The following is a 24,269-nucleotide window of genomic DNA, read 5'->3' as shown; positions in this document are numbered from 1 at the left end:
TTAATTGATATTCCAAATCAAATCCCTGTCAGCACTCCTACCGGCAATAGCAACAATACGCAGACTGAGGTTGCCAGATGACGATCACATAAAATGACACAATGCCTAAGTTTGAGCGCCACCTAGTGGCACAGAGTAGCTGCCTCTCTGCTGGGCCTGCCCTGTCTTTCCAGCCACTGTCACCTCAAAGCTAATATATCAGCTTTGAAGTGACAGCGCCTGTAAAGTTAATTAACGCATTATTTAATTAATCCAATTAAATCAGTATCCATGAAGAGAAACAGAAATTGAGTCCAAGATGAGCTTCAAAACATTTAAGATTCAATTAAAATACAATCTGACGTTCATCATTACTGCATATTGAGTTTATAATGCAGGGTTAAGCTTATGAAAAAATTTATTTATCAATCTAGCAAACCATCTGCTGAGCGGCAACTGAACCTACACTGTCTGCACAGAAGGCAGACAGGTAAGTGACAGCTAAACGACTAGTCATGAAAACTCAAAATAAAACACACAAGAGTGCACCACTACAGTGATAAATAGGTCAACAATGAGAACTCTATTTCACAACCTTTATTGAGCCAAGGCACATATTTACATTAGAAAAAAAACTCATAGCACACCACCAAACCAAAATGTCACAAAAGTACAGTATACATAGTCAAATAATTTTGTCTCAACTACATACTCAATGTGAAATGTTGAACTGTTTAGTTGAACACAAGGCTATTATTTTTATTGTATGAATGGCAACAGGCGCGTATAACGGTTAAATGTTACTTTCTGCCATTTAGCGGAAGACAATTTAATTGTTCTGCCTGTCACAAAACATTACTGACATAGATAGGAATATAGAATGATATGTTTCTCTATTAAAAACATGGCTGCAAATGATGAGTGGCATTTCAATTAATTTCTACAGGTAAATTGATTTGATTTACAAATAAACTGAGTAACAAACGTTGGCAAAGAACTAATGAAATTTTTAAGTCAAGGTACCAATGAATACTTGAAAAGTGAAACTCAGGGTAATTGTACCTTCTGACATTTAGTGGAATAGCATTTTAATGTTTGTAGTAAATAAATACTTTTCAGCCCAATTGAGTGAAATTGGGATCATTTCCAAAAACACACCTGATGATCTAAAAAACAATGCTAATAAAGAATATGAATACAGCTTGAATCAGGACTCAAGTGCATGACGTGCTTCCAAAATGAGAACTTGTGAGGGGGAAAAAACCTGGAAGGTACTATTTTCACTTGACTTTTACACACACTAGTATGCACGCACACACAAACACACACACACACATACACGCGCACACACACACACGTGTCCTGCATTGAAGTGGGCTGATTTTGGCTCAAGCCATTATCTTCTTACACAACCCACTAGAATAGTTCCTGTACATGTGTGCGCACTCTTGTGCTTGAGTGTCATTTTGAGTGATTTCTAAAATTACAAGGTAATAAAGTGCTGCCCCCTCCTGGTCTGCTTCAACATCAAAATTGGAACCTGCTGCAGTTAGAAACACCACACCAGAACACACTTTGTGAAAAATACAGGTTTCCTACCCGCTTTGCCTGCATTTGAGTGTAGCTACATCCATGTTTGTCTGCAGCAGAGGCCACTCACAGGAGGACCTCCTAACACACAATTCCTCCACTATGTGACATAAACAGCTTTAATTTTAATACAGTGCATGGGTATGTGTAACAATCAGTTGTCTGTTCTACAACTATACTAGACATAGTTATTGACTAAGACAATTCCACAGTCATTGTTGGTGTTTAATTTTAAAATACTTCCCAACTTGCACAAGTTCAAAAGGCCACCACTACTTTTCTCCCTACAGCAGTCATTCAACTTCTTAAACAAATTATGAGACATAGGTTGAACACAATTTAAAAAAAACAAACAAATACCTTGGATAAAAGTGGTACCCTTATATATTTGTATCATGATTGCAATGGAAGTCCCCCCCACACCCCACACCCTTCCAAAATCAAAGCAGCACAGCTTGCCTGTTCATCATCCATTGTAGCTTTACTAAAACAACAAATCTAATGGTGGCCCAATACATTTGCACAGTACTGTGTGACTATAGAAGCAGATTGAAAATGAGGATACCAGAACAATGGTCACATAACCGGTTGACGTCTATGTGGAGAACAGAGGGCCAGTGGAAGCCGCCGTGAAGACAGGACCAGTATAGAGTCCAGGTCCATCAGCAGGAACCTGGTGAACAAACACACACAAAAGACAGCTATGGATGATGGAGCAAAGGCTGAAGGATGTGGGTGTTTCAACTCCCACATGTTTCCTGGGGTGATTCTGCATAAACGCTTGACAGTCGCTCACTCTACCCCTTTGTGGCTACACTCGGGCTAAGTTGTTTTTTTAAAGATGCAATGGCGTCTATTTTCATGATACAGAGGTGATTTATAAAGGAGTTAAATTCCTAGTAAGGGAGTGAGTGAGTAGCTTACGTGCAAGTCGGAAGTGTGAAGTCTTAACTTTCACGTTTCAAGCAAGTCTCAACTTCCTGTGGCAAAAATCAAGCAAGTCAAGTGCTCACTAAATGTGACAATTTAAGTTCCTTCATGGTGTAACAACTGAACATCATCACTAAACTACGTAACGTAGTAGTAACGTCAGAATTACTGTACACATTTGTACAAAAACATTTCTAGGCATGCCTTTTTGTGCCATCTGAGGCACAATTCTTACGCTGCTGCAAAACTAGGTCAGTGCACAACCTGCAACCATTGTAACATCAAAACGATGTATGTAAGGCCCATAAACCAGGGACGATATCGCAATAAGCAGTAAGCATCAACATGACAGAAGATTCCATTATTAGCAGCAGGACTCGGATTCAAATTAAAATTGGAAAACAACATGTCTAAAATCATAGAGTGCATGCCATGTTTAAGGATATAATGCTGTTACATTCATTGAGACCTTGGACTTGGTTACCTCTCCAAGCGCCTGCAGGGCCACTGTTGCCGCCATGGCCTTGGCATGTTTCTTGTTGGGACTAGATGTTTGGGGCTGATAGTCTGCACCATTCACTGTGACCTGGTGAGTACACGATGCATTGATGAGTAACATTATCCAGTCGACAGCAGTGCAGTAAGAGCGCAAAAAGAAAAAGGGATTTACTTTGAAGAGGAAATTTTTGCGGTGGTCCGGGCCGCTGTGGTGAACCATGACGAAGTCAGGCTGCGTCATCCGTTTCTTAGTGCACAATTCAATAAGAGCCGACACTGGGTGCTTGCCTGTATGGAAAGAGCTAAATAAAATCAGGAGGCCTAGAAGCGTACGGTTTGGAACTATTGAAATAAAACAGTGACGCATTCACATTTGTTAATTTTTTTAAATGTATTAATCCAGCTACTACACTAATTTTTTCTTTAACTGAAGAGTATCAGTTGGTCAAAGAGTGTGTGATACCTTTTCAGTTATATATTGCAGCTACTTAGTGATCTTACTACAAAAACATGACATTTACCCATAAGGTCCTTGGTTACCACCAGTCCTCCTGTAGGCTTCTGTGGCTTCTCTCCTTCAGCAACCAGTCCTGAATCAAACAAAAAAAAACATTTTTTTTATCACCATTCATCTCAAGCATGGAGGAAGTACAGGACTGTCTGACCTTTACGATCCACCTTGAAGTCAATGATGATCGGCTCCACAGTGCCTTCACGGTTCCTGCCGAGGCCCTCTCCTGCCCTCCAGCCCATTTTTCTCATCAGAAATTCTCCTACGCCGCCTGATACTGGCGCTGCCCTGAGAAATTGGTCCTAACCAAGACATTTGAGGGTTATCAGAGCGAGCCTAAGATTAAGACAGGACACAAGGACATCAAATTTTGTAGTACGAGTCCCTGGGAAGTATATGGACTACAAGGTCAACCAATGAAAATATCATGGTATTATTATCCGGCACCTGAGCAAGACGCTTATTCACACTTAACAACACCAGGTTATATGGTGTCAAAGATCAAATTAATGCACATGGAAAAAATGAAAGATGCAAGGACCACCTTGACATTCTTTATCTTAAATTTCACATGATAAAACTACTTCATCACATGCTATATATTATTTATTTGATAAAGAGAGCAAGGCAATAAAGCAACTAATTTTGTGTGGCAAACAGCCCTACCACCCAATTGAATAAATCTGTTTGTGGACTAAATAGCAGTAGAATCCCATCACCTCATTCAGAAGCAGAACCAGAACAAGAGAAATGAGTACTAATTGCAATTTAGAAGTAAGGAAGTAAGTGATGAGAATAGATTTCCTTTTCTTTCCCAGTTCTGCCTTGCCACTCTGAGCAATTAATTGCATTTGCAATCTAATCACAGTTTGATGAAACATAATTTTCTAATCGCAAATTTGACTGCTCGTTTCTATAATGAGAGTGGACCATGTTAGCAGAGGGGAGCAGAGACTAAGGGAGGGTTCGCCCATGCAATATCAGGGGATGGCTTCTTTTCCAAGTTGATGCTCCTTCTACTACCGCAATCCTCCATTACTCGGTGACGCCAGAAATGTCTCCAAAATACATGTGATATGTAGGAAGTAGCAAAGTCACTTATTTACTTGCATTATTGTTGTAATCTGCACATAAGTTTGTGACTTACTGTTTTACAGTATGTATACTTGTTTACACCACACCTGTGTGGCAGAATTATGCTGGCATGATGAATGCTTACCAAATTGCACATCAAAGCATTTACTAAATTAATACTTATAATTCTAGTGGATGAACGGTCTTTCATATTAATAAATGCTTAATTTGCCTTTATCTTAGTCTAACGTAATGCATATTAGATCTGATATTGTTTGTTGTGATATTTGTTGAAAAATACATTACAAAAAAAGTTCAGTTAAATCACAATCGCAGTTTTGAGGGGAAAAAAATCAAACTAATTATTTTCCAGAATCATTCTGCCCTATTTAACACCCAGCGTAGAAAGTAAGCATGTGCAGTACAATACCATCAAAACAGCAGGAGTCTTGTCAATTGTACATTTTAGTGTATGCAGTGGGCTGCTAAACATGGGATGACACGACGCATACGTCCCTCAGGCTATAGTTTGGACACCACTGACATCGACACTTTTGTCATTTCACTGCATTGTTTGAGGACTTGTTGTGTTGCATCTTTTACCTTCTTCAACCAAGCTTGTGGGCCGCTGTTGGACAGCTCATCAGAGGAGAGGACTTGGGCTCCTGTGGAGCCCGTGAAAAGACCAGGAACAGTGTTGGACTGGGCCCATGCATCCACCTGTTAAAAAAAAAAAAAAAAAAAACTTGAGATGGGCTTAAATAGCATATGTGGTGATGCTCGGGTAACCACAGAACCCATACACAAGCATGGTAACCAAGTGACTTGTCTTATTTAAGTGATGGTAGAACGTAAAGAAAAGGAGGTGTCAAAAATGATAAATTCATCAACACTTAATTGATCAGCAAATTAATAAACAACTCTTCCGATGTGACGTGCAATGAGGTTCATGACCGGTGGAGAAGATTAGTCAAATATTTACACTTTGACCTTCATTAAGTTCAAAATGAAATTTTTTAAATTTGTTTTCAAAGCTTTTGTTAATTCCTCAATCAATTCCACACTGTTCAACAATGTGAAGCAATGTGAATGCAACAACAACAACATAATATTCAAATATAATGCCAAATTCATATTTACTGGGTTGTGGTGGTTGTTTTTTCTGATCACTATTTGTAAAATTAAAAAAATCATTTAGTCTTCCCTTTCATATGTTACAGAAGCCCCAATGATGTCTGGTATCATAACTGCATGTCTGATGTTATCATGATGTTCCCTCGAGTGGTTATGAATATCTATGAGCTTCTTCTACGCATTGCGCCAAAGGAGCACAGTCCTGTCACATGCTGGCACCAGCATGTTGCTTTCTTTGCACCAGCATGCACTTTGAGTTGCCTTTCTGGACTTCAGATTGGCTAAAACGCCATTCATTAAATATATTAGATAGACTGTTTTCTTACAAATATAACATAAAATCTATCCATTTAAAAAATATAAAATGACATTCTTACTGTACAGTATATAGCAGTGGTCTTCAATCCTGTTTCTCGGGGGCCGCCGTCCTGCCTATCATCAAATGATCCAATAATCAACAAGGTCTGCAGAAGCTGGATAACAATCCTGATCATTTGAATAAGGAGTCTTGCAGCAGGGACAGATGGAAAATAGGCAGGACAACGGCCTTTGAGGAACAGGGTTGAAGACTCCTGGTGTATATCCTCCAACTATCAGACAGGGAAGATGATTGGGAAATTGTTTTTCATCTGGTGTGTAACAGAAAAATAATAATTAGGGTTGCAATACGGCGGAAAATTGCAATCATGCAAATACAAAGTTTCCAATAAATTTCCATGGGAATTTTAGATGTGTAATTTGGGAAATATAAAGCATAAATACAAGACTTGTAAAATATTTTCGTGAACAAACATATCATTCATTGAAGTACAAAAATCTAAATGTTTCTTGAATATTCGCCATCCCGTTAAAAAAACCCCCACCAAAAATGCCAACAAAGACCCGTTTAAATTGTTTTATGGAAGGAGCCCCTTTCCTTTCACAAAAGTTGATTAAAAAAAAAAAAAAACATCTCTCAAGTCTGCGTTTTCGCTCAAAACTTTCAGACAATGGACTCTTCATATTCAACTGCTGGCAGGATGATTTTTAATAAATATTTTTCACAACTATCTTTTCAGAGCCAACCTTCGAAGTTTTAAACTTTGAAAATTCCCAGACGATTGCAACTTTAATGCTCATATAAATTGAATTTTCCCTTAAGGGATTATGATAAATTACAAAAATACACTAAGGAACAATAATAAACATCTACTACCTGCTCTTGGGCCCGGCTAAGCATGCAAATGGCGCTGACGTCATAAGGGTTCTCGGCCAAACGCTTCTGAGCTTTGATTCTCTCGCTCACAGCCTGCGAGATGTCGACAGGCTGCAAAAAAAATAAGATGTTCAACAAATGTGTCATTTGTGCAACTGGAGAGCATGTTAGTTCCCAATGCAACTCAACCTGAGGTGGCGGACCAGGAAAGACGCTGTCGTCATCTGTCGCCGACGGCTCAGCCGTCCCCGATAACTCTGCGGCTTTCGTAGTATCACTGGTACCTGATGATGAGCTGGCTGCTTCCTTGGGAACGGCCGTCTTCGTCTCATCAGACGTTTTTTCAACTGGAACCCAATCTCCATAGGCATCTAATGTCTTACTTTCCTGGATAGTACACACTGCATCACTCAAAATGTAAAACAAAAGAAAACAACTCTTATCGGCAAGTGTAAATCTTTCATTGAGACCTTTTTACGGTGTTGAGATCCGGAAGACACTGGGAACTCTTTTGCCATGCCTGCATCACTTCGAGCCGTGGGTCGCACTGTCGTGTTCTGGAAGGAGAACATGTTATGGCCACTAGGATTCACCTTTTCCCATTAATGAGTCCAATTAATCACATCACATGAGGAGTAACTGAGACAGAGAATTTACAATAATAATAAAAAAAAAAAAAAAGAATTGTGTTCCACACTGCCACACCAACTTTTTAAATCCGTCCACTTGGGATGGTGTTTTTATTTTTCGATAATAAGCGGAATTATTCAATAACTATTGAGGTCATGGACAGAAGTAATCATTATATTTTGTCTTGTGTAATTCCATTTGTGAAATGAGTGTGCATTTTACACTGATGTTGAAGCTGATGGCCTTATGTTCACGCAGAACCAATCCCCCAAATGGTTTCCCGTCGTCCTCCTCGACCGACACATGAGGCAACGCCACCGGCAGCTCACCTTTGCTGTCCACAATCATCTTGCATTTCTAAAAACACAAACACAATTTGCTGCAATTAGAAGCAACAACATATCTACTAGTAGTTGAAAAATGCAATTGATTGCCATCAATTGCAGAAAATGTTGCTATTAGTTAAAAAAAATGTAATCACTCGACAACACTATATGTGCAGTATATGTATACACAATATGTGAGTGTGTTGGAGTATGTCAGATGTCATGTGTCAGTGTGATATTTAGACTAATATGCTAATCCATTTGATGAGCTGCATGCTTTGTTTGTATTAAATAAATAATATACTGCAAATACTGAATTTGGTTGTTTATGTCATGTGGATTTATGATTGTGGACATGGTGTTGGTGCTTTATTAATATCGTTTGTTGTAAGTGCTTGGCCGCCATCTTGTGGCATATATTTGCAACTATAATTCCCTTTTTTTTTGCAAGGGGGTCAATTTTCAATTACATTTTTTTTCAATGGGTCACTACAGCTACAAATGAGAACCAGCACACCAATAAAATTAACATATGAAACTCATTATTTCTCCCTATCTGAGCTATGGGACAATTATAAATTCTGATATGATTGTGATGTATCACAAAAATTAGATAACCCCTAACTTAAATAACTGAATCAAAGAAAAGACCATCTTTTGCTCATAACCAAATCTGCAACTTTGGTATAGAATCTGGGTGTTTACATCTGTGAACTCCTTAATGCTGATGCTGTTAGCTTGCTTCGCGGCTTTCTTTTTCACTTCCTCCAATGCAGCATTTATGGTGGTGGTGAGGTTTGCACCAGGAGGTTTGTTGGTTATAGTAGGCAGCGGCAGCAGTGAGGACAAGGTGCTGATGTTGGACAAGGCAGCGGTCATGGTGGCTGCAAGGCAGACACAGGCAATTATGCACTGCTTTTGAAGCGTTAGCATGATTTATCCAACTGACATCCATACCTGCCGTCATAGCGGCATTCATGGCCATGCTTGGAAACGTCAACGGCAGCATTGAGCTTTTCAGGCTGGCGGGGATGGACATACCCACTTTAGCGCACATAGCAGCTGCATTGGCTTTGGCAATTTCCAGCAGTTGCTCTTTGCCTGGGGGGGACATAAAAGTCATGTTTTCAACAAGCAGTGCAATTCAATTACTGTGCAATCTTTGTGAACATTTTCAGGAATGAAAACAAAAATGAACCCAAAATGCGTCACTTTTTGGTACTCTCTACTGATGTACCGACCATAGCGGGACAGTTCAGGAGTTGAATCTTGGGGGTACCCAAAATTATTTTTATCATTGTCATACATTCTAAAAAACATGCACCTCATCCCTACACATGGAGACCAGCACAAAAAAAAACAAACACAAACCAATTATCTACTCCTCCCTACCGTAGCTCTGAAAATATTCAAACTCTAATATAATTTTGATCTACCATTCCTGGATAAATAAAGTTGTTGTCTTTTCAGGACAGAAGGTGTATTATTAAAGAATATTGCACCATTGATTTACAGAGTAAGGACTTCCTTGTGGAATGTTATGAGAATAAAGTTGTATTTTGAAAATGGGGCTTTCTGATCAATCAACGGAAAATTAATTTGAGTAATTTCTGTGACTGCTTACAGAATCGCTTTGGTCCACATCCCTAGCTCGAACCCAACTACAACATGGTGCAGAGTCTCTCTGCTCTCTCTCCTTTGTTCTTCTACTCATCACGGTGGACCGAAGTGGCAACTGTGCAAACATGTAGGAAACAATGCATAAAGCAAATTTCTCACATCAGACCTAGTTCACTGATTCGTTGAGAGCTGTCAGGATTAGCGCTATGTTTCCACGTCGGGGATCTTTTCTTGCGCAGTATGAGCTCAGGCGAGCTGCTTGGCTCTCTTTTCCAGCGGTCCCTTTGACTGTAAGTCCCTCGCCGCCTCCCGTCTCGCGATCCGGAGCGTGACCTTCGTGACCTCCGGTTTCTGGACCTGCATAGACCACATGGAGTATTTTATGACTATGACTACAACAAATCCTCCCTACCAGACGGGAAATCTACCTCGAGCGTGATCGCTTCCTCCTTGAAGAACTCCTGGATCTGGATCTGGATCTGGACCTGGATCTTGTCCTGCGAGTCCGACATGGTGATCGAGATCTCTTCTGCCTCTTAGCTGACTTCTCTTCTTTGCTCCTTGTTGGGGACTTGGACTGTTTATGTCTCTTTTTTGTAGGGGATTTCCTCGCACTGACCAAGTTGCATTCTGATGCTTTCAGCTGTGGGTCGACGGGCTCACCAGTCTGATGAGACTGACTGGATGGATTTGGCACTGACGGTGATGCGGCACAATCTGCACCTGGAACATTAAACCGCAACGAAAGATGAGTTTTAGGATGGCCATAACAGCAGCGGAGAGTAAAACTACCATCAAGAAACAAGAATTTACATGGAAATCTTACATAGTCCTGTCGCATCTGGATCAAGGTTATTATAGTTAACGAAAACAACAACAGCAACAAAAAACTACAACTACAATTTTAAAATTATTTTTGTTAACATATGCATAACATAAACTATATTTTATGATTATAAAACGAACTAAAACTAAGAATAACTAGAGGGAAAATGTCCCTGGTTTTCATCCTGGTCAATTAATGACATTCGAGTGGTGCTCCGATCGATCGACCACCAAACCCGATCAGCTGATTTCCATGGAAGAGTATGTCTTTGGCAAACGTCAATCAGTGCCTTTCATTGTTGATCACAAAAAAATGAGCAGCTTGTACTTTGCAGCCTGCAGCCAATTGGAGAACAGCCTATGTGCAGTGTAACGTCTCCTCCTCTTTTCCTTGACACCGGACATGTCACAGACCAAACCAGTTAATGAATCATGTATGTACCCACATTTTCTGCACTTCCAATTTGACATAATGTCAAGTTTAAATAGTGTTTTTAATATCTGATTCTTCAATGAATTAAAAAAAAGACAGATTAATCAAACAATAAAATAATCATTCGTGAGCAGCCTCTTGAATTGAAATATGTGCAGCTAATCCGTGTGGTTAGTATTGGCGGATCTGACTTATTGAAGATCGTATTGAAATCTGCAGCATAAAACGCTGATCGGAACACCCCTACGACATACATGAGCTTTCGTTTGATTGTCAAAATGACACAAAAAACTAACTGATGAAACAACATTGATCTAGATAGAAGAGTAGGTAGATTGTACCTGATTTGTCTCTGATGGTTTCTGTTGTGGTCTCTCCTGGTTCATGATTATGGTCCTGCAGTTCTGTTATGTCTCTTTTTTTAGAACTTGGAGAAAGAAGTTGGATGGCTTTTGCAGCATCTTGTTTGAACTCTGAGGTTGGGTCGAATCCATCCCTCTTGTCTAAGGATCTATGCACAAATGCAAAAAGAATACGGTATACAAGAATTACAAAGAGGTAGGGTTAGGATTTCAATAATTACATTTTCAAAAGTTTTAGCATCGTTAGCCGTATTTCATATGTCCTTTTGGTGCACAGTTACCTAGATGAGGCGTGGCGATCCTGTGAACCGGACCGAGAGCGAGATCTGGCTTTTCGTTTGCCAGGTCGAGAACTCCACCCATCCGAGCTGGAATGTGAACCGTGGGAATGTGAAAGGGAGCGCCTCCTTTTTCCCTCGTCTGCTTTTGCTCCACTGGAGCTGTCCTGGATTGAGCACAGACTAGTTAGTTATCCACAAAATATGAGTATTAGTAAGATACATTGACAATTAATCATGTGGGATCTCAGTTAAGCTTCTTCTTTTAACCTGTTTTGGGATGATATCAGGCAACTCCTCAAATGGCCTTGGCAACAAACTTTGAGCACATTTCTTCTTTCTTTGCTTTGTGTCAGAATCTGAGGAATTTCCCCGTCTCTCCTCCTTACGCCGTTTTTTTTTCTTCTTCTTCTTTCCTGTTTTGTGCTTGTGACTTCTGGAGTTACTGGCACGATCACCTGAAATAAGTCAATACCAAGTGTTAAATTAGTTAAAATTATGGTTCATATGGACAGGATAGAAAACACTTACAGGGCTGTTCATTTTCTGTTCTTTTTCTGCAAAATAAAAAAGGGAAAACTGAGTTTTTGAAAACAACACATTTTAAATTCTGGTGTTAATGCAGGAGTAAGGGTCTGATGTACTCTGGCCCACAATTTCCTCATTATTGTTAAGTTCAATGTAATTAATTCACATGGACAATTTTGCACAATAGATTAGCAGTGTACTCATGCACACACAACTCGAAAGGTGATTTGTGCATCGGTGTCATATAAGAAGGCGGTTGCGAATCACCACAGGAATTATATGAAATTAGATCCTGTTCTCCATATTATAAGCCAATGTACATCAAACTTATGGTCCAGTGTTGATTTTTTTGTTTTGTTTTTAATTGAAAAAAACATGTCACATTGTTTCTTTAAATATAAGAAGTCTAATGGCCAGTGTGATTTGATATGTCAGTTTTACCTGGAATGAGCATCCAATTCTTCCCCAGATTCTGAACTGCTCTTGTTTGTCTCCTTCTCTCTTTTCCGCTTCTTTGTTTTACTTTTATGCTTTTTGTGCTTTTTATGTTTCTTCTTTGGACTCCTGTCATCACAATTTTTGTCTCTGTTATCCTGTGAAGTCATTTCACTGCATACAGCCACACCTTGAGGAGCACTGTCAAGACGATTGAACAAATTCAAATATTAGGTTCACTAAAAACCAGAGGTGTCAAACTCATTTTTGTCAGACCTCTTTGTAGTAACGGCTTCACTCAGAGGGCCATTATGATGGGCAAACCAAATAAATTTTTCATCGTGTCATTGTATTACTACGTATAAACAAGAAATTGATAGATTACGAGTTTTGAAATCAGAAGTGAAGGAAAACAGTGTGTTTCTGTAAAAGGGGAACAAAAACTTAGTGCAAAATCTCAACGTTATTATTTATTAATGATGATAATTTGAAATGTTGGTACATTTCATTCATTTTAGCAAGGACCATGAAAGTTGACATGCTTTGCTTACAAGGGTCATATTAAATGATGTGGCGAGCAAATTGGGGTCAGGGTCAGATAATGGATGGATTTCCTTAAATTTATATAACAAATGCATTTTTTTACTTAAATGTAATACCTTTTTTTATTGATTGTATGGATATTGCTCATTTATTTTCGAGACCAAATATGTTTCAATTGATTATATGTATTCAACTTTTTCTAAATTACTCATGCATCCTGCATCAAACATTACGTTCATATCAAGATAATTAGACAGGATTTTTATTTACATTGCTGATCAAGAAATATGGAGCATCGTGGCTGAACATTTGAGAGGACCATAAAATAAATAAAAAAAGAACATACAAACGCAGTCTGATAAATATCAGTTCTGAAAACATTGTAAATTACAACAATGCCATGATAGAGATCTTTCCAATGATTACAACATTAGCAATCAATTACAAATAAACATTGGAGAAAATGTCATGTTACGTTCTAAGAATAAGAAGCTCCATTACACGGCAACATTTTGAACAATTAATTCAGCCTGCCAAGCCACACCGTCACTAGTTTATATATACTGTCCCCACTGTATACCTGCTCTTGTTACGACGTTACACTTTGCTATACAGATGAGACAGGATAAACAATCGTAAAAATCGTTCAGCGGCCACTTTAACGTTGTGCTCAAACCGAACATTTTCTGACTTCAGTTTATTTGCGACATGAGGGCAGCTTCGAGCATGCAAAACTGAATATTGACATACGTTTTGTCGACATTCTGGTCTTCGATTTCTCTGATTTTATTTAAAATAAAATCTTGAAAAATTTGTTCAATGTTGGTTGCCATTTTTAAAGTGTGCAGCTAGAGGTCCGACTAGGAGCAGTCGCTAAATCAACGTTCCGGATTATGCTTCGGTTCCTCTCCTTATGTTTGTTGTCTGCGTTCCATGTCTTGCTTTTCTTCTTCCACATAATCAGCAATGAAAGACAATGTCCGGTTATATTTGTTTATGTAACGCTGATATCGCAAAATAGATTTGTATTTTATTTTCTTAATTAGAATGGGGCATTCAAGACTGCATGAATGCTTAAAAAATGAAAGCTTGTGAACAGGGACGCAGCCATGTCGGAATAACAGCATAGCATTCGTGGCACAACCATATCGCTGCAATGACACAAAATGTCAGCACAAGGATCTATTCTGTTGGCTGACAGAATGCTATCGTTTGTTGTCGTACTGCTCTAGAGGGCATCATTGCACAGTCTATCGGGATCGCTGTTTGACGTCACGTATGAACACTTGCAGGTTGGCGTGCAACGTCTTTTTCATCGAGCTATGTCAGCGACAATTAAATACTCCCCCATTTGATTTCCGAAGGGACATCAAACCTGTGTATCTACCTACTACATTCATACAACAAAATGAGTCATGGCGAACTGGATGGAAAATAATCATCTTTGTGTTCAATTAAACAGGCCTAGTTTTCACACCGGGTGACAAGACCATTATTTCAGTATTTATACGTTTTAGACTTTTGGTCCATGGTATGCTGCAAGATATTTCTCTTGTAAGCCAGGTTCCTTATCTCCAAAAAGGCTGTGATACACTGTGGTATAATACTCACTTAATTTCTTTTATTGGCGTTTAGGCTCAGCAACAGTGATTTCTAGATCAGAATAAAATTCTTAGTACATCATATGTAAAGCCAAACCCGGACTAGAAAGGTGGCCCAATTTTACACTTTTTTTTTTGTATGTGTATGGCATAGCTGAAAAACCGCAACCATCATGTTGCCACAGGTGAAGAAGGCCTTGCTGGGTCTCTCATACATGGACAGTTCTGTAAATGAATGAAACGCAGAGCAAGTGTAACAATTCCTTGCTATTTTACAAGAAAAAAAAAACAACACTTTCCATAGCTCTTTTAACATAGAAATGACAACAGGGACAACACTGCAAATATTACATTCTCATTTCAGAGCAGTATTAGAACGTAAAGCAGTACACGTCGACAACATACACGCCACACAAAACAGGTACAATATTAAGGATGTGATCTCACACACCCACCATCTTAAATTACCACCATGGAAATCTTGAATTTAGTAGTGCATAATATGTAGCTTTTGTATTTTATTGAAAAGCCATTTTTCCACACCCAAAACATGATGCTTGCTTATAAGAATGATGCTGCATTTATGTTGCGTGGAAATCTTTTGTCAATTACAAGCTTATCTCATGCACACACGAGTTATAGCACATCGAACAAATCCATAAACCAAGTATCCAATCATAATGTGAAGCATGAACATAATGTTTTACACACTTCAAAATCTAGTACTCCATCATCCCAAACCCTCAAATTGGAGAGCGGTTGTTATCGTACAGCTGAACGTCTCAAAAAGAAGTTCCGATCTTTCCCAAAAGACACAAATACAGCATCTGATTCTAAGTTGGTCTCCTTGCCAACGGGACAATGCAGCACCTCTAAGGTACCTTCCCAAATTCAGAGAGCAAACCTCAGAAAGCACATCTTCTGCGCTGTATGAATGACATCACGAGGATGTTTTAACAGCTGTAATCACTCCAGTGCTGCTAACTGCTCAACACTGTGGGCATAATCGGGCCGGCGCGTCTGGACGATCTTTGGCCGTGCGGGCCGCGCCATGTTGTCTGGGTCGCTGTCACCCCGAGCCAAGCTGTCACCGAGTTCTTCTTTGCAAACATGGACGACGACGCTAGGGGTGGTGGGCGTGGCTGTGTGGAGCTCGTATTTGTCCCCTGGAGATAAGTTTTGTTAGCCAAGTGTGTTTATAAAGATCACATAAAAAATAATAGATTTAATTACAATTCCTACAAAGTAGTCATTTTATAGAAGAGGTCATCTAGTCTAGATGAGCTGATGAGTATTATATCAATCAGGGGATGCTGATCACTACGATAAACTAGGGCAAATCATTTTTTCTCAACACATCTGCCATTTCAAATCGGTTAAATGCATTTACATCCATCTCAATTCTGGCGTGGCATGGCAGTGACAACAGATGATAGGGGAGGTAGTGGCAAAGGGATTTCAGAAAGGCAAAAGCAACATTTTGGCAGAGTTGTAAATTGTAATTGTAAGGCACAGCACTACACTGGGGCTGAGAGGTGCAGAAACCTGTGTAGTCTTGGTAAAGCCTCTACGGCATTGTACAGATGTGTATTACATTTGAAAAGATTTTGTATTAATTTAATAAAGGAGCCATTCTGTTCCAATCCAATCCCTGCTCCCATGTGTGGGCTGCACCTGCACTGTGTCTGTGGTAGAGGGGAGTGACGGGGGGAGACATTCATTTACTTGCACATTTCGTAGAAAATGTTGCCAATGCCCTTTGATAACGTATTTATGTTTCATATAAATTCAATTAAATGCCATTTTATATCAAATATACTAATGCTGTGTATCATGCTTTTATGGAAATTACAAGAATTGCATAATTAAGTATGTGAAGTGACGGACATGTATTATTTACTCAGCCCCTCCAAACACCTTCAAAAGATAGGTTCCATGGCTCGTGCCCCGTTTTGTAGAAAATGGTTATGTTGCCTTGCTGGAACGTAACCCTACTACCTAACAGACCAGCAGTGCAATATTGCACAAGGTGGAGTCAATTACATTAATAAATAGAATTTCACAAGACCAACTAAAAGAAAAATATTAGTTTGGCCTTTTCAAATCATTTTAAAATCTCTATCTGATAATAGTAGTACATTTGTGCAAGTGAGCTAAATCCATAATCATAAAAAAATAAAATAAAGCAGATTCAAATGTACCTGGTCCTAGTTTGGAAATGGCACACAGCAGGTCGTAATTGACAACAGGCATTGCATCCTGAGACTGCTCCCAGCCCACCGGAGGTGAGGCGGGTGGTGAGATAAGGAACTGCTTCTCTGGCTTTGGAGGCTCAAGTCGAGGACTGCCAATGTGGACAGACTGCGGGGAAAAGACAACAACCATAAGTCCAGGCAATATTTATGGACAAAAACCATGAATGAAAGTGTCGCTCAGCGACATTACCTGAGCAAAGTAGAGGCGCATCTCTTTGCCATGAAAATCAGTTTTGTGGAGTCGCAGTCTCGCCTCTGCTGCAGCAAGCGCATCGTTAAAATTAATCCTGACCCGACGGAAGGACTTGAAGTACTGGAACTGAGCTTCTGGGTCAAAAGTATGGAATAAAGCCTCAAAGCTGGCCTGCAGAGAGAAGGGGGGGGGGGGTTATCAAGGGCAGTGCGAGAGGAGGGACAGAACATCAACTCACAAATAGATTTAGTAACGAAAACTTAAGACATGCTACAGTAGGCTACTGCAGACCTCGAGTATTTGTTAAAAATACCACAGGACACAAATGATAATCACACTATGCAGTAATTATTATAGTAAATGTAGTGTAAAGTATCACCATCCTGATCATTCAAATGATTTTACAGCAGCGGACCACAAACAGGTTTCATGAAAAAAAAAAAAAAAAAAAAAAAAAAAAAAAAAAAATCGACAGACCGGCTTATTTATAAATATTAATAAATAAATAAATGATAAAATAATAATGCTAAAATACCCAACTCATCATGACTCTTAATTTATTGATTGTAATAAGTAGCAGCTATGCGCTTGTTTCGGTTCATTGAGCAGATCCCGCCTCAACATAATTGCCATTTAATGCCGGGTGGCTACATATGCTGAAGCAGTTTTGAAGGCTTCATTGCTTGATTTGCAAGCAAGTAATGACATATTATGCAGAGCGGGTTTAATGCACACGAGCTGACGAGCATTAAAACTGTACCTGAAGTAGGACTGGTTCTTGAAAGCTCAGAATATTTTAGCTTAAATTTTTCCACCTATCACATGAACAAAATTGACGTTTTGATAAGAGGCACAGGGATGTAGCACCTGATTTTTTTTAAGGAAAACCTCTTTCAGAACTGATGATCAATGAACATTTTTGTTCAGTCTCTGTGCGGCCGAACATCAATTGGCGCCCAGTGGATGGGGGGTCCTTTACTGTGACAGACAAAACAACCCGTTTGAGCTTTACGCTACAATGAATGCAAGGGCAAGGGAACCTTCAACTCAACTTTCTTGAAAATGAAATAATTTATGATTCTCAGTTTGCACATTCTCCATTTTCTTGCAGGGTTTTCTCCGGGTACAACGGCTTCTTCCCTCATTCCAAAAACATGCACATTAAGTTCATTGCATTAATTAATTGTCTCCAGGTGTGGATGTGAAAGTCAATGGTTTTTAGCCTGAATGCCCTGTGACCAGTCCACGATGTTCCCAAATGAGGCTAAAAAGTATAGAAAATAGATAGCCAGGTGGATGGCTGTGTTACAATCACTGTTTATCTAATTATCAGTCAACTAAAACCACCCTCCCTTTATCCAGGCAGACAGAGTCAACAATGTGTCCTACGCCTGCCCCAAGTCTAGCACCTGGTTGGATACTGCACCGGAACACATCATTAGGGAACTGTCCAGAGTAACAGATGAGGATTTCAGAGTTAGAATCACATAATGACGGTTAGTAGAATTAAGGCCAAACAAAGGAGGCATCAATGACACCAAAACCGGTATCAAAAAAAGGGGTTTTTCCTGACAAGACGTAAAAGTGACCATTTCTGTGTAGTACTGCTGGGCAGCATCAAGTTATGAACTAGAAGCAGACACTTTGCTTACCCGAGCATCAGGATGATCGAACACTTCCCGATTAGTCACTGAGGCGACCAGACATAAGTGGTTACACTTGGTGCTCTTGATGTGCATGACAGGCAACAGATCACGGCGAAAACTCCGCCACTTAAATCTTGATTTCAGGGTTGCCAAGTGGCTCTTGAACGGCAGCCGAGGGGACGATGAAGAGGAAGGAGCGAAATGGGAAGGTCGGGGAAGCGTTGCCTTCCCCAGGGTTACAGATGAGCGAGAAGTAATCTGATGCCTCAAAGCAGGAAAACGGGCAGGTTTGGATTTTGGCCGAGCCTCTTTTCTGCTATCCTCCGCTGCACCACAGTGTCCGAGATCAAGCGCCTATCTTCTTTATTAATGTTCCATCAGCTCAGTGGCAATCTGTAAATTGAAAGAATTTTCCAGGCATTTGGGTGTGGAGAAATGACTCATTTAGTCTCTCTCTCTCGCAAGCTCGTTTCCTCACTCTGTGTGTCTCTCTCTCTCTCTCTTTTTATCACGCCCCTTCTGCAACATGTTGACGCACTGCCCACAGCTCCTGCCCACCAACTGAGCGATTTGCTGAGTTCCAACAGACATGGAAAGAGGGAGGAGATTGTCCATTTTCTCTTGACAAATATTATTCAATTGCGACTAATCAGGCAGACAAGAGGACAGCGTGCGTATGAAGAGGAAAGTACTGACATCGCCTGACATCTGACACATAAACCATTATGTTCAAATCTGATAAAATAACCTCGTGGAAAGTCAGATTGATTTTACACACACTGACCTGGAAAGGCATAAATGGAAATGTGTCAGCGGGAGGAAGACAGAAAAACAAAGGTTGAGAGAGAGAACAGCTGAGGGGAAAAAAACAGATGGCAGCTGGACAGCAGCAGAAGAAAAGGAGTGGAAAGAGTAACAGAGACATGACGGGTAGGAAGAATGCAAACTGGAGGGGCGAGGTACAGCTCATGGAAAGTATGCGGCATGATAACACGCTTTTATGAGGTATTAATAGCAATGAGCGTGAAGAGAATATCGTGTGATGTTATAAGGCTAACAAGTTATGTTTAGCACGTGCATTCATTGCTTTAGTTTGGTTAACCACTTTCCATTCATAATCACCTGGTATTTCTGCTGTTGCATTTGCCACTGTGGCATAAAGGGGGGGGGGGAAGTATGCAATTTTCAAGATTTAAAACAATTATGATGTGTCTTAATAGAATATTTCTTAACTTATTAAAGACACACAAAGGATAAATAATTAAGAGTACAATTGAAGACCATGTAATTTGAATTATACATTATCGTGGTGGGCACTGCATAAGTACCGGCGGGAGGTCCGTAACTGATGGACTGATGGAAACTTTGAAACGCTGACGGAATAAGCACTGATGCAAGCGATTTTCGGTCGTCACCCGAACCGTCCGTCACTAATCCGAAAAGCAAACTTTCGGAAAATAATGTTTTGCGGCACATGTTGGCGCGTTAACTACGTCCTCACGACAAAAACTGACGGAGTGACAAATTGACAAGACTATGCTGGCCCAGAATAAAGACAGAAAGATGATGACGATGGACAGACCGGCGGCATTCATTGACTCGCCCAACATATCATACACGTTTAAAGAGATTTAAAACGTAGAAATATTGCATTGAGCGGTTATTCACCAATTGAGATGACATGTTTTCTTGTCATGATTATAAAACGAAGTCCAGTGACGCATCTGGCCATCCAGCATGAGTCACCCCTCCCCCACTATGTAAGAAGCGAGCGCCTTTGCTATCAGTGGCTATCTCGTGCGTTTGCAAATTACTTGGCCCATTTCTACCACTTCAGTGAGCAGTTAGCAACCTCGTTATGCCAACACCCTCTGAAAAAAATGCAACTGCCCTCAATGCCACAAATTACCAAACAGCTTGGTGTCATTAAAAAAATAGCTCATTAATAAACTTGCAATTAATGGTCCCTTCGTGGCACCACATGAAGTCACTATTAGTTTATACATGTTCAAAGAACTCTTCCATTGAGTCATGCAGCTGAGCAACCCTCATTCTATACCACAACCAAAACAACATGCACAGTGGAAAATGTTGCAACCTGACTAGTCAGCGGACCCTTGAATCCTGTCAGGCATTGTGTAAAAAACGTGGAGGAGGGAAGAAACAAGTATTTCTTTCCCTTGAGAAAAGGACTCTCAATTTACTTTAACTTATTAGCTTTATCCAACAAAATGCATCTGCGGTTCTTGTTACAAAATGATACGGTCTCCCGAGAAAAGGACATTCACTCCAGTGTAATGTTTGCATTTCTTCAACGTGATCAACATTCAGGTTCAAACTTGCTCAAAACATTTCCATCCAAACGTTTGCAAAATTTGGGGGCTACTGAGGACAAGGTGGTTCAGGAACCGTCAAGCTTTTTCCATTCATTCATTTATTGATATCACACCATTTCTTTCCATTTGATGTGAGCAATGATATGAACAGACAATGGGTTGTATGTACTGTATCCAAGATGTCCCATGTGATTGCGGGCTTAGCAAGCATCCTGCCTGTTTCCACTGACTCAGACTTTCCAGTCTGATTAACATTGCAAACATCAGCATTTCAAATCTGTCAATGAGAAAATACTGACAATATTGAAAACGCTAGAATCTTCAATGTATTATGCTGATAAACACTTGCTGACTTTAACGCTGACTGTGCCGGTGTGATGGACACTTATTAATTTGCGGTTGATATACAAGGAGTCTACAGGAGTGACTTTTCAAGACCCTTTCAAGACAAATCCGAACAAAATTTAAGACCATCACAGGATAAAATATTAAATGGTGTCAGAAAAGTCATTCAAATTTATTACAGGTAAAAGAATAAAAAATCTTGCTATAGGTTTGCAAATACAGGATAATAAAAAAAATAACTGACAGATATTTTTCTTGTTTCATACCAAAAAAATAAATGATCGTTTGAATAATCTTGATTTCAATTATTACCATAATAGTCGTAATCCCCCCCCCCCCCACATAATCAACCAGCCGTACCTGCTCCCCATTTACCAAAGACACTTTGTAACAAGCAATTCATGTGACACTAAGGAGTAAGAACGGCTAATTGGAGCCAATTTCAATACAAACATGTTTGTACTAAAAATGTGAGGGCGTACTTGCTTACCAATCCTAAATATTCAATTTTTTATATGCCTGTTTTTCCAAACAGGATAAACCTCCAAAAATCACTTTTCAGGAGACCCCAAAATAGCATGTTTGTTCAACAATTAACATTGCATCATCAAAGAGAGAAGGCTATTGTCAACTTAGATTCTTTAATAATTTGTAAATACAGACAAGTGCGGACTGACCATTATTAGAGATTTTAGGAAAGGCTTTGGCCAGACAGCAGTGAAATGTATTTTTTGTGCGTGTGTTGGAGTGAGAGTTTGAGTAAAAGACGAATAAAAGCCATTAATATTGTTTACTTAGTAGCTAATGCTTTATGAAGTCGTCCATTGTCTGATTTATGAGGGATCTGACACATTCAAAATGGCGGATGCACTTACGTATTCTGAAAACACGCCAATCCGCTCAAGTCGGTATCTACGTAAACATGATGTCTGTGGGCAAAACGCGACATTCAAAAACAAACCCGACTCTTAATGCCACCTACTGGGCACCAAAAGTCACTGCTTCTTGGTTTCTGCTAGGAAGCTATTCAATCCAACGAGTTAAGAAACTCGGTGAACACACTCGGAGACACACAGATGACGGTAATAAATAATAAAAAAAAATAATCTTACCTTCAGACGTTCGTTATTGAATAAATCCTCCGGCACTTTGTACGCAACAAGGGCGTTTGCTAAGGCATTAAACTGGACTTCCACCGCCGTCGCGTCCTCTTCGCAAACATTCTCCGATTGCTGCATTGCCAGTGGTTTATTTTGTCAACAGCGCTTTCTGGAAACAGAAAGATAAAAGCCAGTTTAGCGTCGTAAACGCCCACTAGCCTTTATGTGTTCCGTGTAAGCACCTGTAATACCGAGCTATTATTCTTATGTTACAATCACATATATCTAGAAAGCTTCACGCCTTTTCGTACTTCTAACCAATGGTGTCCCGAACGAATATAAATCTACGCCAGCTACTAGTCGTTGTTAAAAACCGCTATAAGACAGTTCGCAGGATAAACTGACCAAGAAACTGAGAAGACGACCCTAAACGAGCAAAGTCCGTCCCATTCCGTAAATGTAACTTCTTTTACACACTCCGAACGTGAGCACTACACCATTTAACAGAATGTGCCAAATATCCAGGCCAATCCTGTAGTTTTTGTTTTTGAATGACTGTGGAGGATAGAGGAAGTGGCGTCATTACAAAGAGCAGCTGATTGCCATTCTTCTTCTTCTTGTGGGTTTTTATGGCGGTTGGCAAGAAACTGTCTGGTGCACCGCCACCTGCTGGTAAGGAGTGTGAACCAGGTATGTTGCTAACCTATTTCCGCAAAGGAGGAAGAGAAGGAAAACAACTCTTCCTATTTTTTAGTATTTGATGGATGAACTAAATCCAGTTTCAATTTCTTTTTTCCCCCAACAGATTTATCATTCGTCTACTCTGTGTCATATTTTGTACAGCTAGTTTATAATGACATGTTCTAAAGTCTCTACTTCTCCAGAATGACAGTTCCCGGAGTCGTACTTCCCTCTCTTATAGTTTTGACCCCATCATTAATATCCTGTACAATAATTTAGAATTTTCAGTACTAGATCTGTTCTGCTTTCCGAATGACTAACTTGTAAACTGTTTATCACTGAACTGGAACCTGAGCATAAAAGTGTACATAATGGTCTAGCCAATACTAATGCTACCACCTCCCCATTAATCCTTTTTCCCATTTCAGTCTTGAATTCTGCTATTCCAACTCTACCTAGTTTATTCTTAGATGCATCAATATAGATGTTTACATAACTAATGTAGCTACTGGCAATCTTTTATTTATTTATCTGCTCCCAGGAGACCTTCCCCTCTAAATACAGCCTTCACAATGATTTTAATCTTTTTGTTTTTTTCTTTAACCTGCACTACACAATCTATGATACAAGTATAAAAAGAAGGACCTCTCAAAATCCTCACTCTGTTTTTTATTCACTCATTATCGCTTCAGCATATTTTATATTAGCGGCCACTTTAATTTGACAGATTTCAAAATTTTTCCACAATTCACAGCCTCCATATAACACCCTGTATTCACCTCCACAATTGCAACATTTTACTGACACATCCCTACACTCCTCAAACCTGCGTCCACCTCACATTTAGGATACCTCAGTTTCCCTTTACACACCACGGATATTATTATTAATCTATTTTGGCCCTGGGATTTACTGGTAACTAGTTCAAGGGTGTTCGCTGCCTCTCACCCAATGACAACTGGGATAGGCATCAGAACACCCAGGACCTGAGGGTAAGCAGGTCAGAGAATGGGTGGATGGATAGACTGTCAATTATATATGTACAATACCCACATTGATAACGTCACACGATAAGGGGAAAAAAAATCTGAACTGTTGCATTGACTCAGGCTTTCATTCTAACAAACAATATGTTCCCAAAGTTTCTTAACGTTGTGAACTGACTAGAAAAAAAAATGGGTAGGTGTACCCAAAGTCAGCTGATATGTAGTCACCAGCTCA

The 24,269-nt window shown here is 39.7% G+C and overlaps 2 protein-coding genes across 4 annotated transcripts; both read right to left on the bottom strand.

Annotated features, from left to right (window-relative positions):
* Positions 1-561: 561 nt before the first annotated feature.
* Positions 562-14,344, bottom strand: sonb (SON DNA and RNA binding protein b). 2 transcript variants are annotated; one of them, XM_088292072.1, is made up of 21 exons: positions 13,642-14,344; positions 12,355-12,549; positions 11,917-11,942; positions 11,656-11,843; positions 11,389-11,552; positions 11,087-11,256; positions 9,916-10,210; positions 9,654-9,844; positions 8,825-8,968; positions 8,573-8,751; positions 7,764-7,898; positions 7,382-7,468; positions 7,101-7,298; positions 6,912-7,022; positions 5,186-5,302; positions 3,663-3,810; positions 3,519-3,587; positions 3,170-3,285; positions 2,984-3,085; positions 2,494-2,549; positions 562-2,242 (listed from the first exon to the last, which is right to left on the bottom strand). In XM_088292072.1, exons 1-20 carry the CDS (start codon positions 13,722-13,724, stop codon positions 2,517-2,519), a joined length of 2,751 nt encoding a protein of 916 aa, XP_088148198.1. In that variant the 5' UTR covers positions 13,725-14,344; the 3' UTR covers positions 562-2,242; positions 2,494-2,516. The 2 variants fall into 2 exon arrangements, with proteins under 2 accessions (XP_088148198.1, XP_088148197.1); XM_088292071.1 differs by lacking the exon at positions 2,494-2,549.
* A 146-nt stretch (positions 14,345-14,490) lies between these two features.
* On the bottom strand, positions 14,491-22,958 carry LOC148340299 (calcipressin-1-like). 2 transcript variants are annotated; one of them, XM_088292075.1, is made up of 5 exons: positions 22,773-22,958; positions 22,380-22,536; positions 16,938-17,111; positions 16,694-16,853; positions 14,491-15,658 (listed from the first exon to the last, which is right to left on the bottom strand). In XM_088292075.1, the coding sequence occupies exons 2-5, from the start codon at positions 22,503-22,505 to the stop codon at positions 15,459-15,461; spliced, it is 660 nt and encodes a 219-aa protein (XP_088148201.1). In that variant the 5' UTR covers positions 22,506-22,536; positions 22,773-22,958; the 3' UTR covers positions 14,491-15,458. The 2 variants fall into 2 exon arrangements, with proteins under 2 accessions (XP_088148201.1, XP_088148202.1); XM_088292076.1 differs by lacking the exons at positions 22,380-22,536; positions 22,773-22,958 and adding an exon at positions 18,593-19,148.
* Between the last annotated feature and the right edge of the window lie 1,311 nt (positions 22,959-24,269).

This window comes from Idiotropiscis lumnitzeri, chromosome 3, assembly GCF_059441095.1.
Source record: "Idiotropiscis lumnitzeri isolate Australia: NSW breed Sydney's pygmy pipehorse chromosome 3, RoL_Ilum_1.0, whole genome shotgun sequence".
In the NCBI taxonomy this organism is placed as follows: domain Eukaryota; kingdom Metazoa; phylum Chordata; class Actinopteri; order Syngnathiformes; family Syngnathidae; genus Idiotropiscis; species Idiotropiscis lumnitzeri.
Note: the sequence above shows the minus strand (reverse complement) of the source record. Positions and strands in the feature narration are given on the sequence as shown.